Here is a 17,330-nt window from a genome sequence, read left to right on the forward strand (position 1 = left end):
AAGGGCATTCATTATGAAATCATATGAATGAACAGTCACAGATTCATTATTGTAATGCCTTTACAGTGGGGTTGAGCGTCAAAGTTGTGTGTTTTACCTCCTGTGTCCAGAGTGAAGAGAAGAACCGGCTGCTCCAGGAGCGACTGGATGACGCCAAACAGAAGCTCCAGCAGACCCTCCAGAGGGCCGAGACGCTGCCCGAGATCGAGGCCCAACTCGCACAGAGAGTAGCTGCCCTCAACAAGGTACTGCTTGGACTGTTGGTAACTCACAGGTTATCCTTATCATATTGTTATGCAATGTTTTCTAATAAACTTGAAACAAGAAGAACACAAGGACTTAATTGACTACAACCACATATTGTGCAAGCATGTTATTAGTTAACGTTAGTCAACCATATATGTAGGCCTATATCTCCAAATTGTCAAGCACACACAACTAGATGCTCATTCACGACCAGTTCTTGATGGAGGATGTAGGACTAGCACAATATACACTACAGTATTGTATACCCTGTACACTCAAGATACTGCCCCCTCTGAGACCCTTAGATCTCCATATATGGAGCTGACATGTTCTGACATTCCAAATGTTGATCTGACCACATCAAACCCTGTACACTCAAGACACGCTCCATATATGGCCAGTACATAATTCATTCCATATGTTGATCTGACCCCCTATGCCAAAGCACCAGCAGTCTGACCTCGCCCTTTAGGGCCCTCAGGCGTCTAACTGGTACTAGGTTGGTTGTGCATCATGTTGCCAATCTACAAGTTCACAACCTTTCTAAATTAGGTCATAGAGTGTGCAAAATAATGTAACCAAATGGACCTGTAACACTGACGATTTTAAGGTCCTCCTGGGGTCCTGAAAATAGCAAATACAAAACTTACATGCAAGAAAGTACAAAAAACAATCCAAAAAGTAAAGCTTTAAGACGCATTAAGATATAGAAAATAAGCCAATGAAAACAGAACAGAACCCATTTAAGACGTTTTTTATGAATACGGATGAAGTAGTGTACACATTTTGTCTTCTCTCTTATTTAGGCGGAGGAACGCCATGGAAACTTTGAGGAGCGGCTGCGGCAGATGGATGCTCAACTGGAAGAGAAGAACCAGGAGTTACAGAGGGTAATGTCTGCATGTCTCTATGTCTCTCTCTACCTGGCCAGCCACATCCCCATATTCTGGCATTTTGGTCCAATTTTACACCAGGGCTACATTTAAAAATACTTGCCCACCAGCAGAGATGTAGGTTCAATGTAGGCCTGTCCGGGTGCCTTGACGAACACAGTTGGCAGTATTTGTGTGTCCTCATTGCTGCATTAGCGACCCCAACATTGTGTGAAATCACTGTTGAGGAAGGAGGCCACATCACAAAAAAGTGCTGGCTCAGGCCAACATCGCAATATATGCAAAGTTGCAAACAAAGTTATTGGTGCCATACAGTATATCAGCAGTTTGTGTGTACTCTGTAATAGCATGAACTTCCGCATGTTTTGCGCTCTCCCGATGAAAAAATGGCGGCTGATTGACTCGGCTCATCTTTTAGTTTTTTTTATATTTCTCTGCCCTGAATCCCTCTGTCATATTTTTAAATGCAGGCAAGGCAGAGGGAAAAGATGAATGACGAACACAACAAACGCCTCTCAGACACAGTAGACAAACTCCTGTCAGAGTCCAACGAGAGACTGCAGCTCCATCTCAAAGAGAGAATGGCTGCCCTGGAGGAGAAGGTAATGAGATATATCTCGTCAGTGCTTTGGTCTCATAAAGTTCTGTCAACTACAGTATATCAGCAAGAAAAGTACATTGCATATTAATTCTTCCCTTCTGGCACTGTAGAATTCTCTGTCAGAGGAACTATCCAATATGAAGAAAATCCAGGACGATCTTCTAGCAAACAAGGTATTTCCATAATTAATTTAATTGTTTGTTTTTGAGTGGTAATGAGAGAGAGAGAGAGAGAGGGGGGGGGGACTCAGTTCACACGGGTGTGATTTTTATTTAGCATTTACACGTTTCAAATTGTCACACTGATACTTTTAACAGCATTATGCTGCCTCAAGTCACACATGCACCAACACATTAGTTTTTCTAATTACCAATTTGATTTCATTCCAACCGCGCCGTTAAAAAAATAGCATATGTACAAGCTTGCATCGCGCCACAGCGTCACTTCATGCTTCACGCTGTGAGCTTGTATATCTGCTATTTTTGAATAGCCAACGGCCCAACGTATTAAAATCTAAAATATGCTTTCCTTTGACAGTTTAATGAGATAATCCAAGACTGTAAAAAAAACTATTAATGAACTAGTAACCTAGTAATGACACGTAATGACTTTGGTTCAGAGACAATTTCCACAATTCTAAATGTCATTTAGAGTTAACAAACGCTGTTTCAGAGTAATCAGTCATTTTCCTTTGACCTTCCCTCTCCATCGTTGTCCTGTAGGACCAGCTCCTGGCGGAGCTGGAGCGCATTCAAGTGGAGCTGGACCAGCTGAGAGGCCGGCCCGGCTCCTCCTCCTATTCCAGGTTAGTCACAGTGGACCTCCAAGGGTATTTATTTATATATTCCACATAAAAGGACTAAATAAACAGTCTAAACTGTCCCGGGGGAGATTTAATGCGCGCCCCTGCTCTGCAGCGCTCGCTCAGACTAGCTGACCTATGTTTACCCCCCAATTCCCCCTTAAACCTCGAGTTCTCTTGTGATGTTGTTTTACTATGAAAACAGAGTTATTTATGTGTTGCCTGGAGGAGGAGGAGTGTGGTGTGTTTGATAAAGAAACATGCACATGATCTGTCATCTGAACACAATCGTTGTTACTCTGTTTACCGTGGGACCTTGTAGCTGGTATTTCTTACACCCTTCCTTTGTCATTTTCAAGAACTGTTCCATAACACAGTGTTTCTCAAATTTGGGTATGTGGAGGTGGTACACGAGAGAAAATGTATTTTACTGTTGTTTAATGATAACACATTGATAAACTTTCAATAACACATTGTAAACCAAATAAAATCTAAAACTTGACTAGCCCAATTATTTGTTTACTTAATATACTTATTTGCAGTTATTCATACTGTAACTCAGGGAAAGGGGTAGTGAAGCCAAAAAGAAAAAGTTTGAGAACCACTGCCATAACAAATGAATTCTGGATCTCACCAAACCTCCATAGGGCGGGCAGCGTGAGCTCACTTCCATCCACCCTTTTTCGAAGATCTCTTCCAGGGAGTGCCTCGGAGCTGCGGTACCCCCAGGGTGGTGGCTCACTCCCATCCGGCTACAGCAACTCCTCTAGTGGGGTGGTGGTCAGGCGGGCACACCGTGGCCGGTGGGGGACACCTCGGGATGACGGCAACAAGGTGGGGATCACATAATATGATTGGGATGATGATGATGATTATGATGATGATGATAATCATGAATTTATTCCTCTCATCTCCTCACCTCTCTCCTCCTGCCTCTCGTCTTGTCTCCCGTCTCGTTTCATTCCCCATGTGTTCGCTCCCTATCCTTCCAGTATGGCGAGTGGGACAGCGGCAACATGATGGGTCCTGGGTTCGATGGGGAGGGAGGCTGCTCTGACGACGAGGAGGACAGAGAGACTCTGTTTGGCTCTGAGCTTCTGTCCCCCAGCGGCCAGACGGACGTACAGACCTTGGCCATTATGCTGCAGGAGCAGCTGGAGGCCATCAACAAGGAGATCAAGTAAGTGCTAGTCTGTTCCATCTCGTTCTCACTCCCAAGTCGTCACATTTTGCAGCTCTGTCAGAATGTCAAGTGAAATGTCAAGTTTTGACATGACGGGACACCCTGAAACATCAAGTGTTTTGTGAAAATGTGTTGACTGTTCTGCTCCTCACAGACAAGTGCAGTTAGGGCTGCATGGTTCTGGCCAAAATTACAAACAGGGATAGACAGTGGACGGATGGAGGACTGAAATACAGTGCTTCTGAGCCAGTCCTTACACATTCACATTGATACTGTAAATATATTATCGCTGTGGATGTGTGCGGGAATCTCCCTCATTATCAGTGCGAAATTTGAGGCAATCAATTAAATAATCATAATCCTCGCAATCTACACAGAAATTCAATCCCTGAAGGCAGCCGTTTAGGGAGTGCTTGACTTGTATTGCTTTGGAGCGTTTGATGGGCACAGCACTCATTTTCAATGTCAATAATCGGATGACCGTCCAATAATTTATTAATTTCTTCTATTTTTGAATATGTATATTTGTATGTGCCTTTTATTTCAATGTATCTTTGTTAATGGTACAAGCTACCGGGGTTGTGGCTCTTTCAGAGCGGGAACTCTGGGGGGAGGGAGGGGTAAAAAAAATGGTATGCTATTTTGTGACTTGAAAAATTAATAAAGAAACTTTGATAAAAACATAATAATAATCGGATGACCATGTTCATTTAATATGGTGAAGATTTTTTTTAATGTATTTGCTGTCTCCCCTCAGGCTGATACAGGAGGAGAAGGAGAGCACGGAGCTGAGGGCGGAGGAGATCGAGAGCCGGGTCAGCAGCGTGGCCCTGGATGTGTCTCTTGCCCAGTCCTCGCTGGGTGGAGGTCGGGACAGCGTGGGACGGGGGTACATGACCCCCTCACTCACATCCTCCACCTTGGCTTCCCCTTCCCCGCCCAGCTCTGGACATTCCACTCCTCGCCTACCACACTCCCCTGCCAGGGAGTGTGACAGACAGGTACCGTACATACAGTTATCAATGGGGGTGGGGGCGGGTACGGGAGTGGGTTGGCGAAAGGGTTTGATTGGGTTGGCGAAAGGGCCTTTCTGTGTGGAGTTTGCATGTTCTCCCCGTGTTCCCTAGGGTAGGTACCCTCACAAAAACATGCAGTAATCCTGGCCTATAAACTACCTCCCCCTGGCCAGCCGTGGCGCCTGATGCGGAGGGGAAAGGAACTGTTCGGAATAAGGTGTTCCTTCCACACTCTCCGTCCGGCCGGGGAAACTCTCCCCTGTCAGGTGAAAAGAAGCAGCTTGGGCTCCTCATGCATTGAAGGAAGCATGAGGTCAGTCCACTGCCCCCCCAGGTTGGCAGAGGAAGTGCAGCACCCAGGATTACATTAGATCAGGTGGTCTGTGGAAGTATTAGTAAGTGGTCTCTGACCATTCATATAGTAATGTAGGATTTGTTGATTTAAAGAAATTGCTTTCCACTAGTTGCGAAACAGTGAACTGAATGACCTGGTGACCTATGATGACCGTCCATGTAGTCATTTACTGACAAGTTGGAATTCAAGAAATTCAACAGAAAAAAGGGAGTTGGAACTAAGGAGTTGGAGTTGGAGGGGAAGTGCACCGGATTATAGTGGGGTGTATACACATGGGATGCATAAGCAAGTGTTACGAAAGTACTAATCTTAGCCCATATCCCCATCCAACACAACAGTGGTCCCCAGGTTGATTCTAAGGGGGTGGTGGTCCCTCGTTCACAATCAGTTGAAAACCCCTGCATTAGATAATTGACACTGGGTGAAACAATGCGTTGCAAAATCGTGGGATAACATTTTTAAAATAAATAAAATACAGTTATTCAGGATATGTCATGTGATTTGTTCTGATATGATATAAACTGTATTGTAAAATCACTGGGTTTGGCCCTGAATACATGCAACATGATGATGGACAGAACATGCACAATTACTTGTACAAGTCTCAAAATATTCATAAGGTCTCAAGGTAAGGTTTTTTGTTAACCACATGAACCCTAGCATCCCTATACAGTATAGGGATGCTAGTTCATGTGGTTAACAAATAATCATATTCAACATAGCCAAAACAGAGAATATTTATTTGTATAGGCTATACTTATAACGTATAAATGTTAGAAAAGCCTCACAAAGGCTAAGTAGTAGCACACAGGGAGTTGAAGTTTGTATTGCAGGTGAATACTTGCATCACAGTGTACCGTCAGATGAGACTGCAGGTGCTGCATGCTTATGGTAACTACATGCATTTTTCCCCTCCTAAATGCAGAATAGCAAAGAGGGTGAAGAATGCAGAGCACTAGCCCTGATTGACCCCAACCAGCCCCCTGTTCCTCGTGCCCTGCGATTGGACAGAATGACCCACACTCACCCAGGGGCGGGGCTTGATGATCACCGTGAATTCCGCAGGTACAGTATTGTGATTGCACTTTTAGCACGAAAGTCATTAATGAATAACTCCATAGGCTCACAAAGGAAACTATGAAGTGAACGAATAACCGGATAAGGCTCACAAAAGCACATTTAGAACACTTTCCTGGGGGTCTTTATGTGTGCAATAGCCTATGTGGTTTTAGATATTTTTGATTTTAGCAGTGAGCCCAGTGTCTCTGATGTCATGGACACTGGGTTCACTTCCTGGACTACAATTCCCATAATGCTTTTGTGCACTGCTCCTCCTTGTGGATAGGGCTGTCTTACTGAGACAACATTTAGTCCAGGAAGTAAGTGAGCCCAATGTCCATGACATCAGAGACACTGGGCTCACTGCTAAAATCTAAAATATCTAAAACCTCATATTACACACATAAAGACCCCAGCAAAGTGTTCTAAATCTTCTAAACGTCATTAACATATATTTTTTCTTTCTTTCTTCTTCTTTGGTCTATTGTCTTGTCAGTATGTCCACTGATGGAGCAATCACTGCTAGCCAGGATTCCCTCCATAAAGCCAGCAAGAAGAAAAGCATTAAGTCATCCATTGGCCGTCTCTTTGGGAAGAAGGAAAAGGGAAGAATTGGTGGACCTGGACGTGAATCTCCATCACTGGGTCAGTAAATACATGATTTATGTAATTATGTTGTACTAGTCCTTACCCGTTCCAAGATAGATCATAGCCTATTATTGAAGCAGGTGATCTGCAGACCCCCAAGTGGTCCATGAAGCAAGCAAAGCACTGTCTCTGCCCCTCTCTCTCTCTCTCTCTCTCTCTCTCTCTCACACACACACACACACACACACACACACCACACACACACACACACACACACACACACGACCCGGTGCTGGACGTTGAGCTACTAATATTGCACTGTTTTTATATCAAAAGTCTATAAAATCTAATTTTAATTACTTCCTTTGAATGTAAACGTGCTGCGTGATGACGTGTCAAGGCATTAATGAATCTTGATTAAATTCACTCATTGCTGTGTCATCCTCCAAACACAGGTGGTTTTGATTTCAGAACTACTCCGTTTTTAATCTCATTCAAGATGACATCCAGACAGTGTATTACTCATTTGTACATTTGCCCTCTTCAGCCTCCACACCCTCTGATGATTTGGGTTCAGCTGACCCCCTGGGCCTGGCCAAACTCGGGACTGGAACAGTGGAAAAAGATCGCCGCAGCAAGAAGAAGTTAGTCATCCCTTTACTCATGCAACATTCATTTTAGAACATTTACAAATTGTGTTTAATATGACATGCTCTCCCTACCCTCTCGGTCGCCATGTGTGTCTATTCTGAATCTTCTTCCATTTTCATCTCAGGCACGACTTGTTAGAGGAAGCCTGCCGTCAGGGACTGCCCTTCGCCTCATGGGACGGCCCAACTGTGGTCACGTGGCTTGAGGTAGAGCGTTAGGCAATCATTTCCAGTGATTAGGTTCAAATCGGGTTGTTCATTGCAACCCAATTTAACTGTCCTGTGTGTCTTCCTGCGTTGCGTCAGCTGTGGGTGGGGATGCCAGCGTGGTACGTGGCAGCGTGCCGCGCCAACGTGAAAAGCGGTGCCATCATGGCCAACCTGTCGGACACAGAGATCCAGAGGGAGATCGGCATCAGCAACCCTCTCCACAGGCTGAAACTCCGCCTGGCCATCCAGGAGATGGTGTCCCTCACTAGCCCCTCTGCACCCGCAAGCACTCGCTCAGTAAGACTCGGCATCACATACTGTATACACGTATACACGCAATGACATGCAAACACAAATTATATACCCTACAGCAGTGGTTCCCAAACTTCATCTATCATCTTTTACTTTCTCTAATAACAACCTAAAACATGAACCTTGGTTGAAAAAAACTAAAGTTGTCCTACTTTTGTTATGCGTTTTAGTAATGAATTTCACTTGTTTTTCATCATTGCAGTCAACCAGTAACATTTGGATGACACATGCTGAGATGGAATCCCTCACTGCTGCCACCAAGCCAGTAAGTTTTGAAGTAACATTAAGAACATTTACACCTATACAAACCAACCTTCATGCTGTAGATACTCATCACGGCACAATCCCCCTACGGTTCTCTGTATTTGATCACAGTGAATTCATGAATTGCTATTTATTAATATTTCGATGTCATGAATATGCCGACATTGATGAACTGTTTTGTGTTTTTTTTGTTTTGTCTTCTGATTAGGCATGTATGGCTTCACCTCCCCCCTACTATTCCCTCAAAATCTGTTTTGATGTGGTGTTTCTCCAACTAATTTCTCACTCACTAACAACACTATTCCTCCTTATATGCCTTTCCTATTTTTCTCCCCGCCCTCCTCCTCTGACCACCCATTTATGGTAAAACGCACACGCTCATCCTGGCAATCTTTCCCTCTTCCTTCCACCTCCTTCCTCTTTCTCTCTTTTCCTCTTCGCCTCAATCCAAAGGAGCAGAAGGAGTTTAGCTGGGACCAGGTGAGTTGCCGTCACCACACAGTGCTGCTTCAACTCTAAACAAGGACAGCCCAGAGGCGTGCATAGTACTGTAGTTGAGCCGTATCTCAGTATCTTATGATGACACATACAGGGAAGTTGTGTGGAATGGAGTATGTGGTGTGTCAAAATAGGCCATGATGTCACATGATCATGTTCATGTCTGTAAGGTAATTAGTCACACACAGGTCACAGACAACCATTGAGCTAGTATCTATGAGATCATGATGGTATCATTTCATTTCTATAAGGTTCAGAGGGACCGAAACGTGTGAATAAAATTGATACTAAATTCTGTGCTGAGCAAGAGCAGTGTGTAGGACTTTTCTTCATGACATACAGTACAGGGAAGTGAAATTATTTGAGATCTAATCTACAATGAATAGTTGAGAAGTTACAGTATGTATGAGTGTTAATCAATAATTGGCGTTCTTCAACGTTGACCACCAACTTCACCATAATATATATTCTTCCCAGCTTTCTAAATGTGGTTTTGACTGTGTATTGAGTGAGTCAAAGTAGATAAGGTACATGCATATACACACAAAAAGACAGGATGAACCATGTTAACATTTGTTTTTGTTTTTTTTATAAAGAAGATTTATGATTCAGGCTAACTATGACACACTAACGGGAATACTTTGAGTCAACAGAGTTTATAAAACTTTTCATCTTTCCTTCTGTCCATTTTATACACCGTTGCACATTCATCTCGTGTTGCTTTATATGGATATGGACGACTTTGTTCTTACACAAATTACAAAATTACAAATCAAACAAGGGTTTATCAGTGTCATAGAAGAATAATGTTCTATTAGTCATGCTTCATATACAGATTTTAGGATGTTGCACTTCCATGCAAGTCTATCATCTCCTCATGTATCATTAAACAACGTATACTGTATCCCTTCCCTCTGTTTTGTTGCCTCCTACCCTCCAGATTCTAGCCTATGGGGACATGAACCATGAGTGGGTGGGCAACGAATGGCTGCCCAGCCTGGGTCTTCCCCAGTACCGCTCCTACTTCATGGAATCCCTGGTTGACGCCCGCATGCTCGACCACCTCACCAAGAAGGAACTGAGGGGTCAACTCAAGATGGTGGACAGCTTCCACAGGTCTGACATTGGTTTTCCACCGTGTGTGTGTGTGTGTGTGTGTGTGTGTGTGTGTGTGTGTGTGTGTGTGTGTGTGTGTGTGTGTGTGTGTGTGTGTGTGTGTGTGTGTGTGTGTGTGTGTGTGTGTGTGTGTGTGTGTGTGTGTGTGTGTGTGTGTGTGTGTGTGTGTGTGTGTGTGTGTGTGTGTGTGTGTGTGTGTGTGTGTGTGTGTGTGTGTGTGTTAATTATAATCCTTGGGTGTTCTTCTTTTTCTTTATTGTCCCAGACTAAATATCCTCTGTTTACACTGGAATGTATTGATAGTATATTTTTGCACACGGGCACATACTGTATGTACACTGTATACTGTCGGTGTATACACAGTATTTCACCCTTCCACTGAAAACATACGGCTCTCCCAGAACACCACAGTGTAATTCAAAAACTGGTGTGTTAATGCTTTGTTGGTTGTTGTAGTTATTCATGCTGTGAAATCGGTTGTCCCCTACTTTTTTTTAATTCTCTGAGCAATTCTTTTCCCCTTTCTTTCTTTGGCCGGCCAACCAATGGTGTAACTTCATTAGTCAGTGACTGAAGTCAGTCAGCGACATTTGCATTTAGTGGGCTGGCACCAATAATACTTTATAACAGTTTGCAAATAAAAAGCATACAAGCATACAGCTTCATACAAATATAATGCTAAAAGGATTGAACCCATGAAAGCACTATGGCTTGTTTATCTTCAATTTCATACTCGGCATTTCCAGAAGGCGTTTACAGTGGTTCCACTCAACACATTACAAACACACACTGGTTTAATATAATATCCTGAATAACTTCATCACTTGCCTCAGCTGAGTTGCCACTTCCTTGTATCTGTCATGTCATAAAAAGCGATGTAGCTTTTCACAAGAGGTCAAGTCAACAAGGTTTGGCCTAGTCTTTTTTCCCCCCCTAGTCCTCTGTCGAATCACATGGGAATTATCCGACGTTTTGCTTTTCTGATAGGGTCAGTATGCACTATGGTATCATGTGCTTGAAACGCTTGAACTACGACAGAAAGGAGCTGGAGAGGAAGAGGGAGGAGAGTCAACATCAGAACCAAGGTGAGTGTAAACGTACTTTTACCAGTCCTCATAGTAAGTGTAAACCTACAGTACTCCACCAGTCCTCATGGTGAGTGTAAACCAGTGCTGTAGCCTAGGTGTTTTGCAGACGGTATACCATCATTATTCCCAGCGCGACATGCACACTTATAGGCTAGACGCTCGTGCGTGGTCAATAGATGAAATGAATAGCAGACTGTATACGCTTTTCCCCAAAAAACTTTGGCACGGCATACCACGTATATAGTGTATAACAGTGTAAACCTACTCTACCAGTCCTCATAGTAAGTGTAACCTACAGTACTCCACCAGTCCTCATGGTGAAAGGGGAATTCTCCATGATTGAATATTAGATAATAGAGCAGTGCTTCTAAAACTGGACCCCAAAATGATTTAGATTTAGCATGCAGTACAGTACAGTACAGTACAGTACAGTACAGTACAGTACAGTACAGTACAGTACAGTACAGTACAGTACAGTACAGTACAGTACAGTACAGTCCTGCTGGGATTCCTGACCATGTGGGGAGGGAGTTGGCTGAGAACACAGCCGGTTCCGCTGTTGCATGAACCTGTGTTTCAGTTTCCTTTACACCTGGGGGAACAACCGAATTCTACCAAACCATCCGCACTTAGCTGTGTTTGGCACCTGGGTTCAGGAACTTCAGGGTGCTATGGTGAAGTCCTTCATCAGTGAGGTCAGTCACTTTCCAAGTGGGGTGATAACTCTGTCCCTCTCCGCAGATGTGATGGTATGGTCCAATGAGCGAGTGATGTGTTGGGTGCAGACGATTGGTCTGAAGGAGTTTGCAGACAACTTAACAGAGAGCGGGGTCCACGGGGCCCTCCTGGCGCTAGACGACACCTTTGACTACACTGACCTGGCCCTCCTCCTCCAGATTCCCAATCAGAACATACAGGTAACACATGCACATTATTATTATTATTTATTGGTTGATGGGGTCTGATTTGGGAATCATTTTGCCATCTGTTATTTCTCCTTTATCAGTGTGCACACACTGCACAGTGCAATGACATTCACATTCACAATCAGGTCATTCATAACACAAGATTTTCGATTTTTGACTATGTCACAATGCCAAAACATGGCTGTAATAATAATTTAAAAAAACTCTGACAAAGGAGAAGCAAACCACGCCCACTGAGGAGACCATTTGTAGGATTTGTGTACTATTTCCCCTCTAGTGGCTCCAACTGGGATCGATTATCTTCGGCATTCTGCCACGTGGGTGGAGCTTCATTTCCATCCACCAGCTGTCTAAAAAGCCGGAAATGACGCAAAAGACAGCTTCCTTTGGCCGTGCATGGAAGTTCAAGTGTGCCCAGGCTGTCAGTCTTCCACAGGCACAATACGCACAAGCTACTCAACACGTCATGCCGAGTCGACATATCATTTAAGGCTTATCTCACGAATGCTGTCAGAAATCCACATTACCACGCCTGCTGTTTCCCTGAATGTCGAGATTATCGCAATCTTCAACACCCTCTTAATTATCTTAATTATGATCTTAAAACACTCCATGTGTATCTGTCGCAGGCAAGACAGCTCCTGGAGAAGGAGTACAATGCTCTCATCTCCATGGGAACAGAGAGGAGGCCGGATGAGGTAAGACAACTCAGACTTGTCAGTCGAAATAAATCAATCAAGATAATCACTCCCACTACGGGCAGGAGCATCTTTAGCCTGATAGTGCCAAGGCTGAGACTTTCTCTGGATTTTAGCTTTTAAAATGATCCTTTCGTGTCAAAAATTACTTTTCAGGCAACAACCCCCCAAAATAATCATATTTGAACTGGGGACCTCCCACCATGACAAGCAGTATAGAATTGTAGGATTTGAGACATTACATTTAGTAATGTGACTTGGTTCCACAGATAAATATTGTGAAAATATCCAATATACAGGCGAGCCTGTGAGATTGAAGATGACCTATTTTCACAATTTTAGCGTCTTTCTTATATTATTTGAATAGTAATATTTTTCAAAGATGAAAATCATGCTTTTTAACGACATACTACATGAACACTAAACTAAGTTACAATAGGTAGCCTCCCATTTGAGCAGTGTTGGATTTTGACTGCAAATGTTGATTTTAGTTAACAGCTATACACTGTAGTCTTTTAGCCTGGGTTCCAGCCTGAATCCCTGCGTTCCATGAATCTGTTTTGTCACTCGCTACTCAGTCTGGAAAGTGTCCTATCTCCAAGCTACTGCTGTTGCCCTGCAAAGTCTCCTTATCATTCACTAAACTCACCCCACATAGCCGTCAACCGTATTGAATCAAATGAATGTTTACTTTTTACCGCAGGTTTTTACTCTCGAGTCTCGAACTGGCACTGTTTTTTTCAACAGTGAGAAGCATGGATAGAGTGGCGCTAGCTGATGACGTATCAGCAACAACGGGGCTATGTAACAGCAGGTGATGTTAGGAAATAAGAGTCTGCTGCCTGCTGGCCAGATTGAGTAGCGAAGTGACAATACAAATCTACGGAACACAGCGAATCAGGCTGGAACACAGGCTAATAGTTTCAAATAGTTTTGAATAAAATTCCATTTAGTTTTAGTCATCTGAAATGTTTTTGTTTTGGTCTAGTTTTAATCGACAATATCATAAAACATAATTTTTTGTAATGTTTTATGATGCCTTAATGGCATCGTAATGCTTATTTTTACTACAGTATCTATGTTCAGAGTGCAACTCTCTCTCTAACACCCAAGCACAAACAAACATAAAATGACTTGCCTTTTAAATCTACTGGATCTCTTCACCACTTGACTAGACCCTCCCTATTACATTTTTGTCTAGTTATTATTTGTTGACGGAACTGTCAATATATTTAGTTAATTTTAGTTATCACATAGCTTAGTTTTAATTTAGTTGTCTGTGTGTTGCTAGTTGGACGGCACCAAGACGTTCACACGCTCCCCCTCATGGAGGAAGATGTTCAGAGAGAAGGCCTCAGATTCCTCAGAGACGTTGCCCGCCAACTTCCGTGCCTCTGCTATCTCCACCCCTTCTGTCACCCTGAGGAAAGTCCAGAGTGAAGGTACAGCATGGAGCTAGGCTGAACACACGCAGGCGCCCACGCACGCAGGCATGATCTCGCACACAATGTTTTTCAATTCAAAGTGCTTTATTGGCATGAGAAAACATACGTTTACATTGCCAAAGCAAAAAGTGGAATACAATCAAACAAATTGAAATTCAGAATCTCCAATAAATTGAGTTTGAGTTTGAATCTTTATTTCGGTCATTTAAAAAACAAAAACAAAATGTTTGTTAAGCAATTTACATTGCTTAATTTACATTGATTAGTCAACACAGTGACTATTTACTCCAATAAATCAATTTCTATGTACCAAGATCACTCGATGCAGATAGTGGAGGAATACGCACACACACACACACACACACACACACACACACACACACACACACACACACACACACACACACACACACACACACACACACACACACACACACACACACACACACACACACACACTCACAGCTTAAATATGCAAATACAATTACAATACATAAAATAATGCCATGTTACACTATGTCGTCAATGTAAAAAACATTAAATAAATGCAATGATGCACTCTTTGTAATACGCTTTGAATAATCCAAACAATTAGGACTGAGACAGATTAGATCAGTTATTTGCCAAACAAATGTTTATGCCTGTGGACATGTAGCCTTTGAATGATCTGATACCTTCCTAATAATCCCTCAACTTTTCTTGTTAGTTTTGGCACTTGTATGATTGTGTAACATATTTATTTCTGTTCTTGATATAATGTTTTATTTAATATTGCGCTGTCCTTTCTTTCAGTGAACTCTGGTCCAAGGGGTGAGTCGGGGTCTGTGAGAACATATTCCTGCTAAAAGATAAGCACACAGGTGAGAAAAGCACCTGTATTTACACATTCTAAATGCAAAATGCCTAATAAGTCTTTGCTCTCAGGTGAAAAGAAACAGCTCACAAATCCATAATGGCACTGCCGTCAGAAACCTTAACGCATTTTGACCTGAGATCAGATTCTAAATCCTGACAGTTTTCAAAAAATAGCAGACCTACAAGCTCGTAGAGCTATGAGCTTGTAGATCTGCTATTTTTCAATAGCTAAAGCATAACATAATGCTAACACCAAAACGGGTTCCCGCCCAAAATGGATGAATGGAATTTTTTATGAGTTATGAAATTCTTAGTAACAAGCTCTAAATAGTTTCATTGCCTAATCATTTTCACCTTGGCATTTCTATTTTCAGCTTGTCATTATAGGCAAAGTCTTTGAAAGTATAAGATAGGGCATAAGAGTGGATACATATTTGTAAAGTATGACCAATAGCACTGATTTCAAAGAAAGAGACAAAACAACAACTAATCAATATGGAGATATGAGGTTTCCACCCAACAGTGTTGATGTGTAAGAGTCATGACTCGAGGTTGCGTCCAGTGGTGTAAAGTAACTAAGTACATTTACTTAAGTACTACTTAAGTACAATTGTGAGGTATTTGTACTTTTACTTCTACTCCACTACATCTCAGAGGCAAATATTGTGCTTTTACTCCACTACAATTATTTGAAAACTTTAGTTACTTAGTTTTTACTTTGTAGATTTTTATTATTATCACAAAAAATACAGCCCTTTATCTTTTTAGCCATTTGAAAAGAGCCAATCTACAAGCTCACAATGCGTCGTGATGTGACACATTGTGAGCTTGTAGATCTGCTATTTTTGGTACTTTAAGTACATTTTGATACCAATACCTTTGCACTTTTACTCAAGTACATTTTTAATTCAAGACTTTTACTTGTAATGGAGTATTTCTATATTGTCCTCAGTCAGGGTCAGGTCAGGGTTTGCAGTGAGAGCAGGGAAATGGGGAATGGCAATGACTAAATCTGGGGAAAACATTTCTTCCCTCGATTTATCCACGTTACTGCTGTCGCAATTTTATCGCAAGCTACATGCACATTAGCTTCTCATTGTGTCATCACATGAATAAGAGCAGTTGTTTTGTCGTCATTTTATAGAAACCCCCCCTCCCCATCCGAACCCAAGGAAAAAAAATTAAGATACATTTTGAAAGGGAAAGAAAGTGGATCTACGTGAAGATGGACACTAGAAGATGAGCAACAGGATCCAGGCCAGACGTCTCAAAGAGAAATGAGTGAATGATATCTGACAAGATGACAATGTAGAATAGAATGAGTGAATGTCTGTCTGTCTGTTGTCCCCCGTTACCCTCTCCCTCCATGGTCCACAGTTGTGGCATGAAGCTGTATGACGCTATAGAAAGTGACTCCATCAACCCATTGTGAGTTCATCTTCGGTTCCGAGTGTGACTGTGTGAGATGGCAATATTGACACGAGGTGTCGTGATTTTTTTATTTTATTTTTCCATTGAAAAATACATTCCCCAGTCTAGAGAATGATGCCCATTCCCCCCACGTTTGTTACTATACTATACAAAGTAACATCAGTATAGTACGGATAGTAGGACAGAGTGAGAGGGAGGTTGCAAAGGGAGCTATTAGAGGAGAGCGTACACATGGGTAGCGTGTACACGGGTCAAGTGAATTATATGTTCTTAAGCCATAACAGACACTATGAGATGCACAAATGTGAATAAGAAAGATTATGGGACAATTAGTGAAGTGCATTATGACAAAAACCCTGTTCAAACAAAAAAAAAAAGTTAAGCGTTTGTGTTAATATGCATGCTAAAACAAAACCATTTTAGAGTGAAAGTCATGATGTTAATCATCTAACGATGTGGAAGCTTGGGCAAGGAATTTGTAAAATGTGTGTATTTTATTTTTATCATTTTTTATGATAACTACTATTGTATGTATGTACAGTATGTATGTGTGTGTATGTATTTGAACTGTACGTTCATTTCATACTTAGACTGAGTGTAATTTAATTTTAGGTTGGAAAAAGTAAATATGTTTTAAATTATGAACATTTAAGATATGCTATATGTGTACATTTTGACAAAACAAATTGTGTTATGATTTAAATTAATATTATTAATGGAGAGTAGTGATGATAATTGAATATAATATAACAATAATGATGATTGTAAAAGCTGTAATTAAAAAAAGATACCTGTACAATGCTCTCCGAGTATTTATTTCACAATTTCCCTTCATAACAGTAAATACTTAATCTGAATAATCACCTCTTCAGACTCCACCCTATATCCATAGCACCCCTGCTGAAAAATAAATAAAACGGCGCGCTATAGTATGCCGTATGATATAGGCCAGTGATACTCAACCTCAGGCCCGCGGGCCACATCAGGCCCGCGGGACCATTATGACTGGCCCACCAATGAAAATCTAAAAAAAAGAAGAAAATAAAATCTGGAAAATGAAATAAAAAAAAAAAAATCTGAATGAAGTTATCTTT

The 17,330-nt window shown here is 41.9% G+C and overlaps 1 protein-coding gene across 1 annotated transcript in view; it reads left to right on the top strand.

The window, feature by feature from the left end:
• Nucleotides 1-16,890, top strand: part of LOC308333308 (liprin-alpha-3-like) — a 29,219-nt gene extending 12,329 nt beyond the window's left edge. The window contains exons 10-31 of the mRNA XM_080789624.1: nucleotides 111-245; nucleotides 1,053-1,136; nucleotides 1,610-1,741; nucleotides 1,851-1,913; nucleotides 2,463-2,545; nucleotides 3,190-3,376; nucleotides 3,535-3,722; nucleotides 4,483-4,726; nucleotides 6,022-6,161; nucleotides 6,652-6,800; nucleotides 7,291-7,387; nucleotides 7,519-7,600; nucleotides 7,700-7,900; nucleotides 8,118-8,180; nucleotides 8,633-8,659; nucleotides 9,618-9,793; nucleotides 10,781-10,878; nucleotides 11,623-11,798; nucleotides 12,437-12,505; nucleotides 13,797-13,947; nucleotides 14,743-14,810; nucleotides 15,950-16,890. Of these exons, the coding sequence (XP_080645750.1) occupies nucleotides 111-245; nucleotides 1,053-1,136; nucleotides 1,610-1,741; nucleotides 1,851-1,913; nucleotides 2,463-2,545; nucleotides 3,190-3,376; nucleotides 3,535-3,722; nucleotides 4,483-4,726; nucleotides 6,022-6,161; nucleotides 6,652-6,800; nucleotides 7,291-7,387; nucleotides 7,519-7,600; nucleotides 7,700-7,900; nucleotides 8,118-8,180; nucleotides 8,633-8,659; nucleotides 9,618-9,793; nucleotides 10,781-10,878; nucleotides 11,623-11,798; nucleotides 12,437-12,505; nucleotides 13,797-13,947; nucleotides 14,743-14,795 (2,598 nt within the window). The 3' untranslated portion in view covers nucleotides 14,796-14,810; nucleotides 15,950-16,890. The remainder of the gene's footprint in view (nucleotides 1-110; nucleotides 246-1,052; nucleotides 1,137-1,609; nucleotides 1,742-1,850; nucleotides 1,914-2,462; nucleotides 2,546-3,189; nucleotides 3,377-3,534; nucleotides 3,723-4,482; nucleotides 4,727-6,021; nucleotides 6,162-6,651; nucleotides 6,801-7,290; nucleotides 7,388-7,518; nucleotides 7,601-7,699; nucleotides 7,901-8,117; nucleotides 8,181-8,632; nucleotides 8,660-9,617; nucleotides 9,794-10,780; nucleotides 10,879-11,622; nucleotides 11,799-12,436; nucleotides 12,506-13,796; nucleotides 13,948-14,742; nucleotides 14,811-15,949) is intronic.
• Nucleotides 16,891-17,330: the final 440 nt, after the last annotated feature.

Source organism: Protomyctophum bolini (genome assembly GCF_963924005.1).
Source record: "Protomyctophum bolini genome assembly, chromosome: 18".
In the NCBI taxonomy this organism is placed as follows: Eukaryota; Metazoa; Chordata; class Actinopteri; order Myctophiformes; family Myctophidae; genus Protomyctophum; species Protomyctophum bolini.